Source organism: Castanea sativa, chromosome 6 (assembly GCF_040712315.1).
Source record: "Castanea sativa cultivar Marrone di Chiusa Pesio chromosome 6, ASM4071231v1".
NCBI lineage: Eukaryota > Viridiplantae > Streptophyta > Magnoliopsida > Fagales > Fagaceae > Castanea > Castanea sativa.
The window spans coordinates 1,560,308-1,578,877 of NC_134018.1; the positions used below are offsets into that span (position 1 = coordinate 1,560,308).

Sequence of the window (18,570 nt, forward strand, 5' to 3'; positions counted from 1 at the left end):
TTCAATGGAATTAAAACTGCTTGCACGTTTTAAGAAATTTTGAGATGCGGTTACATAGTATAATCCACCAGCAAATCATGGCAAATACAAATAGTAGCAATTAGAAAAGCCAAAAAAAATAAAAAAAGAGAAAAAAGAAAAAAGAAAGAGGCTATAACCTTAGGGGAAAAAACAAGTCTAGTAGGGAATGTAATTCTCATAATGGTAGACTACTGGAAGTTGACGAAAAGGTCAAAATTGATACCAAATTACAATCACACTCAGCATAGTTGAGCTAAAATATCCATGTCTCAGGAAAGACTTTCCAAGTATCACAAGCATGAGAAAACAACTCTTTCATAAACTTTCTGCCAATCTTGCAGATACTGCTCTTAGTTTTGAATATACTTTTCCAGCTGGGGACCCTAAAATAAGGTTGCAAAGAGAATCCCGTGCAACTCTGATGTTTTTATAGGAACCTAACATGTGAATCTTGGAATCAGCAATCACAATCCTTGTCTTCGTAGCGTTTTCAATTGCAAACTTTGTTTTACCACCTTTACCAGACAGTCTTCCTATGGCTCGAGACAAATGTTCTCCTCGAAGGGTTTTAACATCCTTGATCTCAAAAGATTCAACATAGAGCTCATCCAATCGCAAAAGTGCAATGGCATCAATGACATCAAAACCCAACATGAATGCATGCACAAAATCTGCACACTTCTGTAGGTTACTAATGTCAGGTGTGTCAGTTCTGGTCTTCAACTCAACTCTTCGAGCTTTGAGATTCATTCGAATGTCAATCTTCATTTGCTCATATACTGGAGTGTAGATTTCCATCCATGCTTTCTTGAGAGGTGAGAACCTGTGTGGTGGCACATTGACCTTTCTAAACTGAACTTGACCATCAGACATCTCATGAGCACTCAAAGGCTTAAACTTTGGCTTCATTGGCAAAGACCCAAATTCAACCTTTGGTGCAGATGGAACTGCTTCAACATCCATGGAAGTAGGGGCTTCTTTGGACTGCATTTTGTGCTTGTGCTAACTTCCAACCTAATAAGTAAATTGACAAAGCTTAATTCACAACTAGAACATGAACTATATAAAAGGATTGTATTAGCTATAAGCTTATAGCTGTACAATCACAAAGTACCAAGAAATTACTCGCTATGAAACATTCGTAAAACAGTTATTGGGGAACTATTTCAAGCAAATGCACATTCGCCTCTTTTTTGAATTATTAATCTGCCACACCAAAGTCAAAACTAACATGCTCTGTTTGAGGGAAAAAAAAATCCACTAAGATATTTACTTGGATTAAAAAAAAAAAACCATTTTTAAGGAAAAATCCTGATTCTGCAGAAATATAATTGAGGACAGGTATAATCTTTTCTTCAAGTGCCCTCGGTCTAAAAGAGAGGATGGAAAACTATTACGGGTTGGCGCTTCTATTAGGAATCCTAAATTCCATTGTCAAGATATCATGCTGTGGGGGTGATAATCAGTTTGAAGGGAACGAGTTTGAGATATATCATATACAAAACTGCCTTATGGTTTGCTTTATATCAACTATGGCGGCTCAGATTCTTCATTGAGGCAGGATTAATTCTGATGATATTATCATCAAAACTGTTAAATGGGAAGTTAAGGTCAGGATTGCTATTGGGTCATCTTTAGTTCAGCTCTTGGATACTTAGTTTGACTGTTTAGATTTTCCTATCCTTGCCTAAAGTGGGTCGTGTCTTTCGAAATGAATTTGCTCATTCATCAAAAAAAAAAAAAAATCATTCCTGGGTTTTAAGATTAGTATTGTCCTAAGCAAACTGGCAACAACAAAAAACGAAATTTACATATCAACAAAAACAAACCCAAAAAAGAAGAAGAAGAATTTATACATGAAATAATCGCAGCCTTGAGAACCCATTTGGTTTTTCTACACGAAAATCAATTAAAGTTTGAATATTTCTGGATTAGATTCAATAAAGCATCAAACTATACACTCAAAAAATTAAAACCCTCGGTTCAGGAAAATTTTTTCAGAGAAAACAGAGGAAGAACAAAATTAAGATTATGAATTTTGGAATAAATGATAAATCATAAAGAAAAAGTAGAGAGAGAGAGAGAGAGAGAGAGAGAGTACCTGATCTTCTATGGCTTCCTCTGTTAGCGTTGGTGCACTGAACACAGAGAGGGAGGCTCAGAACAGGAAGAGAGGGAGAGCTAGGGTTTTGAGCGTGGATTGTTTTGCGTGTCTATATCATATTTTATTCTAATATTTTATTCTAAAAAACAAAAATCACGTTCAATAAAAAAAAAAAAAAAAAAACACAACTAATGAAATACCTTTAATTTAATACTAGTCTCCTTACACGCAATAAATGAAGCTTTTTTAGTATAAAAGAACTTTATGTTTTTATTATATATATAATTTTTATTTTGTGAATTTAATTTATAAGTAAATAAAGTAATTTAAAAATTAACAGGAAAGTATTTTTTTAGCAAAAAAAGAAAAAGAAAAACTCTATGTTTTTATATATAATTTTAATTTTGTGAATCTAATTTATAAATGGATAAAGTAATTTGAAAATTAACAGGAGAGTGATCCTATTTTTTAGGTAATATTTTAGTAAGAGTTAGGAGTTGCATTTTTACTGGATTATCCTTTAGTTTTGTCTCTACTTAAATATAAAAGTGTAAGGGCATTTTTAAACTAAAAAAATGAGGAATCCAAATAAGAGAAACTTCTTAAATAATAGTATAGATAAACTTATCTTTATCTCTAAATTCACATTGTATCAAAAAAATTATCTAACACATTCCTTTCTAAAAAAAAAAAAAAACTATCTTGCGTTTTATAGAAAAAACTACCCGGTTGCCCCTTTTTTTTTTTTCAAATTCAAAGTTTAAAAACAATACAAGTTTTAGATAACTTCACCTTTAAAAACTCAAGTAAAATATGTTAAAACTTCGAATAAAACTACCACCCTCCCATAATCACAAGTTAACAAAAAAAAATTAAATTGTAGTATAGATTAAAAAAAATTTAATTGTTCAAAATTCTTTCTTATTCCTTAACTAACCACCGATATTGCTAGCAAAAAAAAAAAAAAAGCTTTAAAAAAAATCCGCCTACAAATTCTCACAAACACAACTACAATCTTCCACCCATTATCATTAGACAGTTATAATGTTCTCCTTCCATCCCTATCCTCCATAGCAACAACTATTTTTGTATGTAGCCTCTGTAATGAACGTTGTTTTATGTTTTCAGGATAAAAGTTTGCAATCAACGAGTAGGGGACGTGAAGTCCATGCTACAAATGATATGCCACCATTTTGAAGTCCCTTCATGTTGACAACATGGCTGCTAAAGTTCATTATGGAGTCTACATTCCTAACAAAGCAACATCATCTCTAGAGGTAATTATTTCATGTTGTCTGGATCTAAATATATCTTAGAATGTATTGTGGGAGTTGGATTTGGGAAGTGCCTTCCTAAGTTTAGTAAGCCCAGAGTTACATGTTTAATTTTTTAGTGCATTCTGTGTAAGAGATCAAAAAGTTATTAAAATTTACCCAAACAATAAAAGAGCCTCTAAGCACTACTTAAAGGCTAGTATACTATATATAATGAGAAATGCTACGTTTACAACATTTTTACAATATTGCTTACCCGTCACTGCTAAGTCATAAAACACAACTTAAATAATCTGACTAGGAAAAGGAAAAAAAAAAAAAAGGATAAAGAAAACAAAACAAGCAATTAGATGAAATTCAAAAAACTAGTATATTTCCGTGAGGAGGGAAAGAAGGGGTTTTGGAAAAGAATCTAGCTCTCACACACCGAAGGCAGAGGTAGAGGCGGAGGTGGAGGCAGAGGCAGAGGGCAGAAGGCAGAGGCACTTAACTTCTTCTCCCTATCGTTGTCCATTGTCGCTTTTCTATCTTCCTTAAAACGATGAGACCCACATCTCTCTACCTTTCTCAGATTTTGTTTCTTATTGTAATTACTGAGTTGTGATTGCAATTTTGTTGTTACTTGCTTTGTAACCGTTCATTCTCATTGAAAGAAAGCTGGACTTCTCTGCATTTGACACAATATTTTTTTTTTAAAATCAAATCGATGATTAAGGTGGGAGGATTGAAAATTAAGGTATAAATAATGCTCGCAAAGTGTTTGATACAATTCTTGAAAGAAATCTTCACCATACTTGAAAGCTCAAATAGTGTGTAAAATATTAGTGAATGTTTAGACCCCCAATTTCAAAATAGCCAAAACAAGCTTATATTCAAACAATGTATGTGCGAAATATGAAATATAAGCAATACCCAATTTGGCAAACTAATTTAACACATAATTAATTAGAAACACAACAACAATTAATGGTTAAAGAGTAAGGGAAGAGAGATGCAAATACAAGGATAACACCTGTACGTGTTATGAAAGAGGAAACCGAAAAACTCGGCGAAAAACCTCACCGCCGCCCTCCAAGTGGTAAAATGATCCACTAGAGAATAAAGTGGAGTACACGAATAACAAAAGACCCTCCAAACCTAGTCTACCCAATGTAATTGAGCCCTCTAAGCTCTTGCTACCAACGGATTTCTCAGAGTCATGTATTCTTTAGTTTTGTGGATCCTACAATAAGCTCTATATTGCATTCGCTATCCTTGGCATCTTCCAATACTTCCCAAATTTCAAAACACTCTCTACATTCTAAATAGGTGTGGGTTGTGTTTGGGTACAAATCTCCTCTCAATAGGTATAACAATGGGAAAGGGAAAGAGAAGAGACTACAAATATTTCTCTCTAAGAATGAGTAGCTCTCTCTCTAATGAGGTGGGTGTGTTGTAGAAACCTCTCTTAGGGTTTTTCTTTTAATATCCATCTTTACATTTCGTGGGTGTAAGGGTATTTATAGTAGGGTATAAGATGGAATATGAAAAGTCAATTTTCAGCAATACAGGGCATTCTAGCAACTCACTCTCGCGATTGGAACGAGTTGCGAGTTTAAGTCGCGAGATAACTGCTAGAATAGACTGTACTTTTTGTCATGTAGTGCTCTAGCTGTCATGACCCTTTAGCTTCTTGCATGCTTCACATATGTAGCATTTTGGTGAGTTGCCAGTCATGAGTCACTTGCGAGATCTGATCGTGAGAAACCTCTAAATGCATACACGCTTAAATTCTTTCACATTTTCTCACACACAACCCTTACATTAATCCCACCTAAATACATGGTATCTAATTACTAAAATTACAAGCAAATTTGGCACGGAATAAAGCCAACACATGATTGAATAAATTCAACCTTACAATCTCCTCCTTTGGCAATTCCATGACAAAACCCTAAAACAGACTCTAGACTTTTTTTTTTTTTTTTTGAAAAAGAACAGACTCTAGACTTAAACATGAGTTTGGGAATAATAGCAAAACTTACTCACACCTAAATCTAGAAGCTGTGATAAACTTGTAACATATATACCTGTAACTTGAAACATTTGGACAAAACACATTAGACCCTCAAGGTAAAGCAAGTAATAAAAGGACAAGTATAATGTAACAAGTAAATTGTGATCAAGTAAATATGATGTGAAACATATGAGCAACTTAATCATACACCAAAACAATCATATAGCAATGACTACAATGATCACAAAGCAAAGCAAATGATCATCCTAACATACATTCAATGAAGTACAATAGCATAAGGATGTATACATATCTAACACTTAACTGATGCAAGAACACTAAGGTAATTGCATCAAGGATACAAGAACACTAAGGTAATTACATCAAGGATACAAGATCCAATAAGAGCACAAGAGTACTAAAGAAAAATGCAAAAACATTAACTAAAAGTACTATAAAGCAAATAAGAAAACAAACATAAAGAAAAACAAACAAAACAAAGTTTTCTTATTACCATAATGTCTTCTCCCCCTTTTTGACATGAATAAACAAAGGGTCAAGGAGAAAAGAGTGCAAGAGATGAATGTATAACAAGGATAATGATGCATGAGGGGTACAATATAAATGAGAAAATGAAGCTCAAACAAAAGACATAACAAAATACTATAAAGCATAAGGTAAACCTGACATGCTAGGATGAAGCAACGAGGTACAGACCAATGCATGACAAGGCTAGCAAAGGTGTGTGCAAGAGCTGGCTATGTGCAATGCATAACCATAGTATGGAAAATGCACATGTGGGGCAAGGTGTGTTAAATACACAACTAATGAACCAAACATATTCCTAATGAGGAAACATGAGAAACCCTAAAGTTTGGTATTCATTGGAGTTCAAACAAGTGAGAAAATGCCTAAGAGACCTTTTATTAAACACCTAGCGTGCACACTATGAATAACAATGTGAAACAATGCATGAACATCATAAATTCACCCTTAATACATGTTCTTTTTGCCACAAGGGGCTAACATCCAAAGCAAATCATCAAAAGAACCAAATCCCATACAAACATTTGACAAAAATGAAGTGTTCCCAACCCCTATGATGAAAATCCCAACTAAGAGCACAAAAACTCTCTAAAACATAATCTAAGGATCAAAATCAATAAAAAGAGTTTAGAATTACCTTAGAGATTATTAATGACATATTTTATGTAGTTGGCTAATCTTTTGACAAAACGCACTTTACTTGTATTTGGGTAGATCTAAGATGTGTTTAATACTTCAAAAAACATGTTGGTCAAGTCTAGTATTAAAGTCATGAAGATTGGACCAAGAAACAAATGAAGAAAATGTGTTCACTAAAGCTAGACAGATAGCTGGACACCTGTGGATAGTTGCTCAACAAATAGCTATTTATCGAGGTTTAATGAGGCTCGACACCTACTATCTATCGAGGTATCTATCGAGGTTACAGGAATTCAAATTTTCAGATCTGATTTTCGGCACATGTTTATGTATTTGTGTAGGGTTTCTTTTCTCATGACCCTAGACATATATAAGGCTTATTTTAGAGGTCTTCACATGAGAGAATACAAGGAGAATATAAGCAAAAACTGACCGAAGCCTTATTCTCTCTGAAAGAAGCTACTACGTCTTTGCGTCTTAAGGTTTTGTAACCAAGTGCTTCTTGATCTTCATTGTTAATGAAGTGAAAAACTTTGCAGCCAACATTCTTCTTCCTCAAGTTGGTGAGTGAGTCACATACTGAGACCCGTGCATCAAAGGGTGGCGTTCATATATTGAAAAGTTCAGAGGTTTTGAAGCAATAAAAGGTTTCTGTTATGAGGTCATCTACGAGAATTGTAGAGTCTAGGGACAAATGTTTTGTACTAAATCTGAAACTTCTCTTTACTATAGTGGATTGCTTTTCGGGAAGGTTTCCCCTAGGTTTTTTACTGTGAAACTGGTTGGTTTCATTGGTTTTCCTAGGTTATCATATCTTGTCTTATTTACTTTTTCGCTGCATATGATATTGACATAATATTGATGTTTGTTTGTTTTAACAAGTTTTATGCATAATAATGTAATTAACAACTTGAGTTTAAAACTTATTAATTCTATCAATTGGGGTCTAAATTTTCCAACAAGGGGTATCAAAGCGGGTACACTCTGATTAGATTAATTTTCTGAGTGTGATCTTTAACCCCCGTTGTCATGGAAACTCTTGGAGAGTTATTAAAAGTCTTGAGCTTTTTAACTCAATTTTAGAAGAATTTTAATTCTTCTATGTCCTTTGGTAGACATACTAGAACACGTGCCTTTTCATCTTCACAGCCAAAGATTCGTGCTGTGTGGGTGAGAAAGGAGCCTAAGACTTAACTGTCTTTTCTATTTGTCCTCTACTTTAATTCTTTCTATCTGAAGTATGACTCTCTTTACTTGATTTATTGTCTGCTTTTGGAATCATGCTTTCATGCATCTGCACCTTTCTTTCATGCATTTGTGTTGTTTCTCTATTTTTGTTTGGTTGTTTTTTTTTATTTTGTTTTTTTTTCAAAATATAAAGGAAAAAATTAAAAAAATACAAAAACAGTGTGTATTTGTGTACATCGGTTCTTGTGAACCTTAAAATGGCCATTGAAATAGAGTTTTCTAAACTTTTTATCGTTTGTAACTTAGATGAGCATCTTTATGCACAACTAAGTAAGTGAGTTTTGTGGCTCTTTGTTTGTGATGAGTAAGGTTAACTGATCTCTTATACTTAACACTCGTATCACTCTTTTTGATGGGAGGGATTAGAAAATCCTAAAAGAAAGGCAAAAATAACCATCTCACCACTGTTACCTGCCAATCATGATATGATATTTGTATGCTTCGGCATAGTAAAAGTGCAATGTCAAAAAGCTTAACATAATTGGATATTTCTTTTTTCTCTTTTATACACCCATGCATGGTTTGCTTAATAAAAGAAAATATGCAAAGAAATAAAAGCAAAAAGAACAAAATGTTTTAAAACATGATTGCAAGTGTGTTTTCTAGGCGACGTGGGAGTTATAGGATGTTTTAATACTTCAAGAAATAAGGTTTCAAGATCAAGTGTTAAAGCCATACAAGTCTGTCCAAGAAACAAGTTGAAGAAGTGCCTGTTATTAAAGCTCGACATCTGGCTCGACAGGTTCATCTATCAAGCTTTAATAAGCTGTTTCAGCCCTGAGGCTTGACAGCTGCTTGACGGCATCTTGACACCTCTAGTTGTCGAGGTTTAAGAAAAATAGTTTTTCAGATCTGTTTTGATTCCAATCCGTGGATATGTTTTTGGGCATTCTTTTCTTATAACCCTAGACATATAAACGGATTATTTTAAGGGCCGTAAAAGTAGACACAAGTTGCAAAAGTATTGAGCAAAGTCTGTTCGAGCAATTTGTGACCGGAGAAAAAGTTTGCCCTAGTTCATCTCTTTATGAAGAAGTTGCTGTGTCTTTGCACCATAGGGTTTTGTAACAAAGCATCTTCTTGTTCTTCATTGTGAGGATGAACTGAAGAACTTTACAGCTAACATTTTCTCAAGTTGGTGATTGAAGTTGCGTACTAGGATCCGCGCAATTGGTTAGTCACGTATTGGGAGCCGTGCGTTGAAAAAGAGAGATTATCACTACAGAATAAGTCCAATTGGGTATTGGGGTAAAGGTTGAACTGTAAGTTAGTATAAGGTACTGAGATTCCTTTACTTGTAACCGTTTGTTGTGATAATAGTGGATTCTTGGGAATGGTGACCTTAAAATCACCTGGTAGGGTTTTTTGCCTTGGAGATTTTTTCCATTCATAAACAAATCACCATGTCAATTTATTTTCCGCTGCACTTTAGTTTATTGGTGATTTTTTTTGTGCTACTATGCGTTTGCATGTTAATTTGATGAATTAATAAACTTGGCTAATTAATCAACTTAATCCATCACAAGGGGTCAATACGTTTTTTGCCTATCAAGGGGTCAATACTTTAGGATGTACCTCGAAGGTGATAGTCCCCATCAAACAGTTATGATTATGTGTGAGTTAAAATAATTTTCTCATATCTCAAATCGTTATAACATTGAGATACTTGTGCAATCTTGCGATATTTTTCACACGCAATGCGCAATATTTTTTGCTACTTTTGATTTATGTGTAGGTACAATGTGATTTGGCCATCACAAGATTTACATGCGTTAATGTATGCTCACTAAATTGTCTTAACTTGTTTTTGAAATATAAAATTGGTTAAACTTGTTTAGTGTGTGCGTGTCTGTTTTCGATCAAAATGCATGACATTTTTCTTGTTGAGAGATCAAAATGTTGTTTGGATCTTTGATTGAGTTCCTTGTTTGATTGCATGTATGTCTGTGTTTTTCCCTCCTTGAAAAACTGTTTTTAAGCAATCTCGACACCTCCTTGACACTTCTTGATACCTAGCTTATCTATCGAAATCTTTAGTTGATTTTTTATCGCAATCTTGACACCTCTTAATAGCTAGGTGGATCAATCGAGAAAGTTCCCATCCCTTTGATAGCTTCTCGATAGCTGTTCGATCTATCGAGGTATGCTCTATAGCTTCTCGACACCTCTCGATCCATCGAGATCCTCTGCATGCATTGTTTTTGATATGTTTTGCATATTTCTTTGATCTTGTCATCCATAACATATTGTTTCATTATATTTATGCATTTTTATGGATTCTTTATATCCCATTGATTATCCTTGATCATCTTTATGTTTCTCGGGTAAAGCTTTATAGCTTCTTGTATTCTTTGTCAATCATGACAAAAAAGTGGAGAAATTGGAGAACTTGGGTTTCTTTTTAAGATTCTACAAGTTAGGAGGAGAAATACATGACCTTGTAAGGGAGAGTTGTGTTTCATCTTGTTAGGAGGAGTACTTACTTCCTTTTTCTTGGACACCGGCCTTGTGACCATGTTTACATACATTGTGCTTATCTTTGATACATATATGTAATGTTGTATGTTTTCTTCACCTATCTCTATATGTGTTGTTTCTTTTCTTTCTTTATACACATGTTTCTTATTTTTATATGCAATTTTTTAATTTCTGTTTCATACTAAGATACCTTGATGAGTTTTGTTTAAAGTGTTTCAGAAATACAGGTTGTCAAAGTCTTCCATGCCATGAACTCTCTTCTTGCAAAATTTTTCAAGAGTTTGTTTTATGATAGATTTTATTGTACTTAATAAGTGAGTATGAGTTGAGTGATTTATAACTTCTCACATATGGTCATTTGTTTGTTGTGGTTTTGTCAATGATTGCCAAAGGGGGAGATTGTTAAAGACTTGGCTAATCCTTTGACAAAATGCACTTTACTTGTATTTAGGTAGATTTAGGATGTGTAAATACTTTAAAAAACATGTTGTTCAAGTCTAGTATTAAAGTTATGAAGATTGGACCAAGAAACAAGTGAAGAAAAAGTGTTCACTAAAGCTGGACAGATAGTTGGACATCTGCGGACAACTGCTCGACAGATAGCTATCTATCGAGGTTTAATGAGGCTCGACACCTGCTATCTATTGAGGTATCTATCGAGGTTACGTGAATTCAGATTTCCAGATCAGATTTTCGGCCTATGTTTATGTTTATGTTTATGTGTAGGGTTTTTTTCTCACAACCCTAGACATATATAAGACTTATTTTAGAGGCCGTCACATGAGAGAATACAAGAAGAACATATGCAAAAGGTGACCAAAGCCTTATTCTCTTTGAAAGAAGTTACTGCGTCTTTGTGTCTTAGGGTTTTGTAACCAAGTGCTTCTTGATCTTCATTGTTGATGAAGTGAAAAACTTTGCAGCAAAAATTCTTCTTTCTCAAGTTGGTGAGTAAGTCACGTACTGGGATTCGTGCAAAGGAGTTAATCATATACTAGGATCCGTGCATCAAATGGTGACGTTCATATATTGAAGAGTTTAGAGGTTCTGAAGCGTTCAGAGGTTCTGAAGCGTTCAGAGGTTCTGAAGCGGTAGAAGGTTTCTCTGTGAGTTCATCTACAGGGATTGTAGAGTCTAGGGATAAAAGTTTTGTACTAGATCTGAAACTTCTCTTTACTATAGTGAATTACTTGTCGGAAAGGTTTCCTCTCAGATTTTTTACTGTGAAACTGGTTGGTTTCATTGGTTTTCCTAGGTCATCATATCTTGTCTTATTTACTTTTCCGCTGCATATGATTTTGACATGATATTGATGTTTGTTTGTTTTAACAAGTTTTATGCATAATAAATCTAATTAACAACATGTGTTTAAAATTTGTTAATTCTATCAACCGGGATTTAAATTTTCCAACAGAGATGTCAATGGATTGAAAAACCATTCAAATTGGTTGGGTTTTGATGTAAAAATATTAAAAGAGGAGTTTTAAAGAGGAGGAGAGAGGTTTAAAACAAGTTTCCCACAAAAAGCCCTTTAAAAAGTTGTTTCTGGACGTTTTGCGACTATGCGAGTCACGAAATGAGTCGCGAAAGACTCTGGATGAGCTCGTGACTAGCGAGTGAGTTGCCAAAACAAGTAGCCAAAACTTGCGACTCACTCGCGAGTCGCTAAACGAGTAACCAAAAATTTTGACACCTATTTTTCAACATAAAACATGCTTAAAACATTGAAAAACAAAGTAAGCACAAAACATGAACATAAAAAGTGATAAGAATCACTTCCAAATACATATAAAATGATCAAAAATCTTTTTAGTTTGATCAAACATGTAGTTGAGCACACATACAACACATTTAATCAAGTACAATCGAACAAATGAATAAGACATTCATTGAACATTAGGCATGTGTGTTGCGTGTGAATATTAAATGTGGAATAATCCTTAATCAAGAGTGAAGCATCAATGATCAATTCAATCAAGTCATACACAACTAGTACTAAGTCAAGTGGTCTATCTCAATTATAGAAATGAATATATATGACCTCCCACGTAAACTTGATTACATTGAGAAGCTTTTATTTGGCTTCTTACAATTCATTACATCTCATTTTGAGATCAATGCTTGAAATTTTTGATGTTTTACTTTTGAGAGTAAGTCTTTGACTTTTTGGGCACCATATAATTCAATACAAATCGCTTTTGCAGCTCATAATCTCTTTTCGAGATTTGACATTGGTTGAGCTCTTTAAGCAAAAACATAAATGAGTGGGAAGAGATATAGGCACAAGTCTACGCATATATCAAAATCAACATTACTATTGACTAATCATTCATGACAAGCTTGAAGATCGATTTATAAGAATTACACATAGATGTCAAGATTTTTCCCACAAAGATAGATGTACATACATACCAAGGTAAGCTCATAAATGCACTAAGTCATTTGTATGAAGGTACTAGGCTAAACTCACATGTGATATGTGCTCAAACATATATGATCAAACTTTTTGAATTTTTCACTTTTTATGTGGTTTTGGATTTTTTACTCACACAAAACTAAAACATAAAAGTAAGATCAAAACAAAAACAATGTATACAAAGAAATGCAAGATGCATAAAATATATGAAGATATGACATTCAATGCATGACGGGACCTACAAAGATTGAAAGAATTAGATTAAGGACCAACATAACAAATTAAAGCTCAACCATAGGAACCCTTCCTCATCCAAACAGAACAATTATTTGGAATGAGTGTTTCATGAGAAGAGATACGAGGTTGGAAGAATGAGGACCGAAGATGCATATAGACAATGAGTTAAGAGCATTAAACACTTTCTTTAACAACATGTTCTTTTTACTCAATTCTGGTTTACCCTTTTTAGCACAACTTCTAAGAAGCTTAAGTTTCGTTTTTCTTTTAATTCTTTTAAGAGCATGAAATTTAGAATAATGAGGTCTTAGATGACTAAAAGCACCACAATGGTGACAAACAATGTGTTTAGGTCCATTAGGATTTTTAGGAAGAGATTTAGCAACTTGGTTTTCTTCTCTCTTCAACTTATGACATTGAGGCTTTATATGACCAATCACACCATAATGGTGATAAGTTGGAACAAAATTAAATCCATCCAAAACTTTTAGTTGAGACCTAAACGGAGGCTTTGACTTAATAGCTTTTCTTTCCATCTTTTGATTTATTTTGTGTGGAGGAATGTACGCTGATTTGTCCTTTGAGGTCAAACAGACAATAGGCACAAAATCGGGTACCACAACATGATTGCAACAAATATTTTCATCCTTTTAGTTATAGGTTTAGCAATCAAACACTTGGCATGCATCTTAAGAGATTTATTTTCACATTTAAGATCATCAACAAATTTGTTAGACAAAACAAGTTTAGCATCCAAGTCCATATTCAAACATTTAAACTCCTTTAGTTTTTTAAGAGAATTTTCAGCAAATTTCTTATACTTTTCAACCAATTTATTGGATTCATTAGGCTTAGCAATCAAATCATCCTTTTCACCAATGAACTTGCTCAAATTCTTATGAAACTTCTTAGCTTTTTTCTTCAAGAGTTTGGTGTTTGGAATATCAACAAAACTCAAAGATTAGCATCACAATTATGAGGATAAATACTTATAGAGGCATTTTCACAAACACGTGGCATGTTGCATTCATCATCAACCATAACATGCATAGAAGCATATAAAGCACTATCCGTGGCAAATAACACAAGGGTTAAGGATCATACGTATTTAAACCAAAATAAGTGTACCCGCTCTGATTCCAATTGAAAGCTTAAATAGTGTGTAAAACACTAATGAATATTTAGACCCCCAATTTCAAAATAGCCAAAACAAGCTTATATTCAAACAATGTATATGCAAAATATGAAATATAGGCAATACCCAATTTGGCAAACTACTTTAACACATAATTAATCATAGACACAACAACAATTAATGGTTAAAGAGTAAAGAAAGAGAGATGCAAACACAAGGATAACACCAGCATGTGTTATTGAAGAGGAAATCGAAGAACTCGGCGAAAAACTCTCCGCCGCCCTCCAAGTGATAAAATGATCCACTAGAGAATAAAGTTGGAGTACACTAATAATAAAAGACCCTCCAAGTCTAGTCTACCCAATGTACCAGCACGTCTTCTCTAGCTTTCCAGATCCCACAATAAGCTCCATATTGCATCCGCCATCCTTGGCATCTTCCAATACTTTCCAAGCTCTAAAACACTATCTACACTCTAAATAGGTGTGGGTTGTATTTGGGTACAAATCTCCTCTCAATGGGTATAACAATGGGAGAGGGAAGGAGAAGAGAGTGCAAAGATTTCTCTCTAAGAATGAGTAGCTCTCTCTCTAATGAGGTGGGTGTGTTGTAGAAACCTTTTTTAGGGTTTTTCTCTCAATATCCACCTTTACATTTTTTGGGTATAGGGGTATTTATATTAGGGTATGAGATGGAATGTGAAAAGTAAGTTTTCAGCAATACAAGGTATTCTGGCAACTTATTCTTGCGACTGGAACGAGTTGTGAGTTTGAGTCACAAGATAACTGCTAGGCCAGACTTTACTTTTTGTCCTGTAGTGCTCCAGATGTCGTGACCCTTCAGCTTCCTACATGCTTCATAAGTGTGGCATTTTGGCGAGTTGCTAGTCGCGAGTCACTCGCGAGAAACCTTTAAATGCACATACACTTGTATTTCTTCACACTCTCTCACACATAACCCTTACATTAATCCCATCTAAATACAAAGTATCTAATTGCTGAAATTACAAGTAAATTTGGCACGGAATAAAACCAACATATGGTTGAATAAATCCAACCTTACAATACTGTTATACTTATTGTTATAGTTGACCATGCTTTAATAGAAATCTTGACCATGCTTTAACAGATAAGTATAATACTGTTATACTTTGTTTTAAAATATTGTGCATTATATAATTTAGATTGCACACACATGGAAGAAGAAACAACAAGTGGTTCTAGGCTTGTCGAGTTGAATGAGCACAATAGTGATAATGAAATGGAGGATACAGTGGAATTTCAATGCACTTGGAGGGTCTTGTGTGCTTTTCTCTTCAATCTTTTTAAAACAATAATATCGATTTATGTTTCAAATTGATGAGCTTTCTCTTTTCATTTGTGCATTGTAAAACAATATATAGTGATTATGAATCCATGAGACATTCAAGTGTTTCATTAATTGTATTTAAATGATGTAGGTTTTTTTATATTAGTAAGTTGTACGTGCAATTAATGGGTCCTCCACTCATCTTGTAGGAGGAAAAAGTGTAATTTGCATTAAAGCGAAATGGTTTATTATTACCTTGATTTAGTTTTCAAACAATAAGAAATGAATGGAAAATAGACTTACAATTGGATACAAATGGGATTGTTGGTAATGGTGAGCAAGAGAGCCTCAATGGCAACGATCATGATCTGGGTTGCACTTGATAATTACTTAGCACACACAAACTATGAAAGCATGGTGTTAATTTACAAGTCATTGACTTGACTTGTTTGATGACCTTTGGCTCCTGTCTATGTTGTCTTATTCATATGACAAAACATTCATGATTTTAACTAGTTCATGATAAAAAAAAAGAGAGAGCATAGAAGTGAATCCTTTTAGTCTTGGCTTGTAGTCATAATATTTTAGCTTATGTTGTGCTTGAGGAAGGATTGAAATTTTTAGTTTGAGTGAAGAATTTGGCTGATGAATATTATGAGAATGACTATATCAAGGAAAGTGAATTCAATGGTTAGCTTATAAAATTTTGAACTCTGATTTCCAAGAAGGAAAATAAGGAAAATGAAATAGCAAGTAACCATAGGGGGATTCATGTGGGTTGCCTGTAAGACATGATCACTGAATTTTGACATGTGACCTATAACATCCTTGAAGTAATGTTTTTAGTATAACTGTTTTAATTTATCATTATTATTAATGGTAAATAGTACATGTGCCTCACATAGGAAATTATATATGTATATGAAATAGAGTATAGAAGAGACAGAAATATTTCATGCCTTTTTCCAACAGCTATAAAGGCCAAAATTGGGCCATTTACATGTAATTGGCCTAAATTTAGGCATGTTTAGTTAGCTAATGGAACACAACCAGGCAATCCAAGGGCCAAAGGGGCCTAAAGTTCTTTGAATTTCATGGAAATTATAGCATTTGGAAAGAGGCTGGAGATGGTAACAGAAAAGACTCTCCCCTTTTGCCCTTTATTTTAGAGTGTGTAAATGCTTGCATGAGGTACATATACTATTTACCATCAATGGTAATGGAAAATGTCACGATTATCACTAAAGCACGATTATATGAATTTGTGTGTTAGACTGAAAAGGTCATGAGGTCTTTGCGTTTTACAGGCAAACTGCAAGGGGTTTTTTTTGCATTTTCCACGTTATAGATTTTAAGGGCTTGTAAAGTGAACTTGTTTCTAATTGTTGATTGTATATGCATTCTAAATATGTAGTGTTTTGATAAGTTTATCCTAAATATGAAGTGTTCTGTTCACAAGTCTGAAATGCTATATTTAGTCCAGGGTATATAATGTTTTCTTCTTCTTTATTTTCTTTTATCCTCACCATTTATTTGATTTTTCTCATACTGCTTTTTGGTCCTTCACATGTTAATGATATATATTTGCAATAAATTATCTAAACTTGAGCCAAATAATATCCAGTCCTCAATAAGCAAATTTTTTTCAAATACTATAATTTATCATATTTAAGCTTTACTATGCACATAAATCCAAACTGCCATCAACCATGTCTTTAAGTTGTTTGTGTTCCATCAATTTTCTTATTTGCCAGCCAAATTTACTCTTATGTTCTAGATAAACTAGATGTTAGTGCATTCAAATATCAGTTATTCCTAGCTATATGATATTAATAATATGCATTGCTTCTCTGTGAAGGAAACTAGTGACAAAGTTGCAGCAGCTGGCTTCTTTGTGGTAGTTCTTGAATTTTTCCATGGTCACCCTGTCACTGATTTCAGTGACCCTGAATTTGATCGTGACTCCTGGATGAAAGCTCACAACATGGTTAGTTTCTTGCTTCTCAGTTGCAATCTTCAGGATGGGCATATGAAAATTTGTGCAAGAATCAAGAAAATAAGCAGGACACACATCGAATTGTGTTAAGTCATTGAGTAGCATCACAAAAGAAAGACAAGAGAATCCCATCTCCTTTGTAACCCTTGTCAATGTCCTAAACCATATGGTTTTTCTTCCTTCATAGAATGTATCTAAGCATATCTTCCTGGAAAGAAATATAAGGTCATATGAAGACGATGCTGCTTATATATCTAATTATTTGATGTAGATATTGGAGTGGGTAGATATCGGTGTTGCTCATCTTGCAGGTGTTATTTGTCTAACAGCTGGTCTATTGATGTGGATGACATCACTTCATTAGTGAGAAGGAACAAGTTTGAGTTGTTCATCTATAGTTATCAACTATATGTAATCTTTATTGTCTTTTTTGCTTTGCATGTTGGGCATTTCATTTTATGTGTCTTGCTAGAGGAATATTTCTTTTCATTCTAGATCACTTTCTGAGATTCTGCCAATCACTTGGGATCTATTTCGTCTCATAAGTTTTAATTGCTTTTATGTAAATGGTACAGTTAGATATGTTGGAAACTAGTTGGAAAATATTGGGTAGAGTGTGAAGAAATTCTATTGTGGTGTTATCTAAACTGTACTTCCTTTTGTAGATCTCCTAAAGCATGGAAGCTCAAATTTTGGCTTTGGAAGACAATGCTGCTACTATTAGCACCAATTCAAGTGGGGTTTTGTTCAAGATGTACTTCCTCTAGTGGATATCATAAATCATGGATGCTAAAGTGCTAGCTTTGGAAATTGGAATGCAATGCAGTTGAAGCTGCTATTTGCAATCATTTGATGTATTTGTTTATTTTGGATGTTGATGTATATTTTGATCTCTTATTGTGTTGTATACTTACCGTTTCATTGTAACAAGAGTCTATATTAGTCATAGAATTAGTCTATTAGATTTTTTTGTTAATTGATTGTTATAATATTAAGTGGATATTGTAAAATCAATTGTGATTAATAAAATTCTGGAAGATTGTTTTTATTTTTGTTTTTTTTCCCTTTCTTGTGATATGACATATATTATTTCTATGATAACTAACTACCACAATTGTTGTCAAAGATAGGCAATACTAGCAATGATGCTTTTGTTTGGTTTCAAAATCTGC

General features: G+C 33.8%; 1 protein-coding gene across 1 annotated transcript; it reads right to left on the reverse strand.

Moving 5' to 3' along the window:
• Window positions 1-2,232, reverse strand: LOC142640709 (uncharacterized). Its single transcript, XM_075814925.1, has 2 exons — window positions 2,123-2,232; window positions 1-1,035 (listed from the first exon to the last, which is right to left on the reverse strand). Exon 2 carries the CDS (start codon window positions 1,009-1,011, stop codon window positions 337-339), a length of 675 nt encoding a protein of 224 aa, XP_075671040.1. The 5' UTR covers window positions 1,012-1,035; window positions 2,123-2,232; the 3' UTR covers window positions 1-336.
• Between the last annotated feature and the right edge of the window lie 16,338 nt (window positions 2,233-18,570).

Coding starts and splice junctions, on each gene's coding strand:
- LOC142640709 (XM_075814925.1), bottom strand. CDS start 1,011: ATGCAGTCCAAAGAAGCCCCTACTTCCATGGATGTTGAAGCAGTTCCA.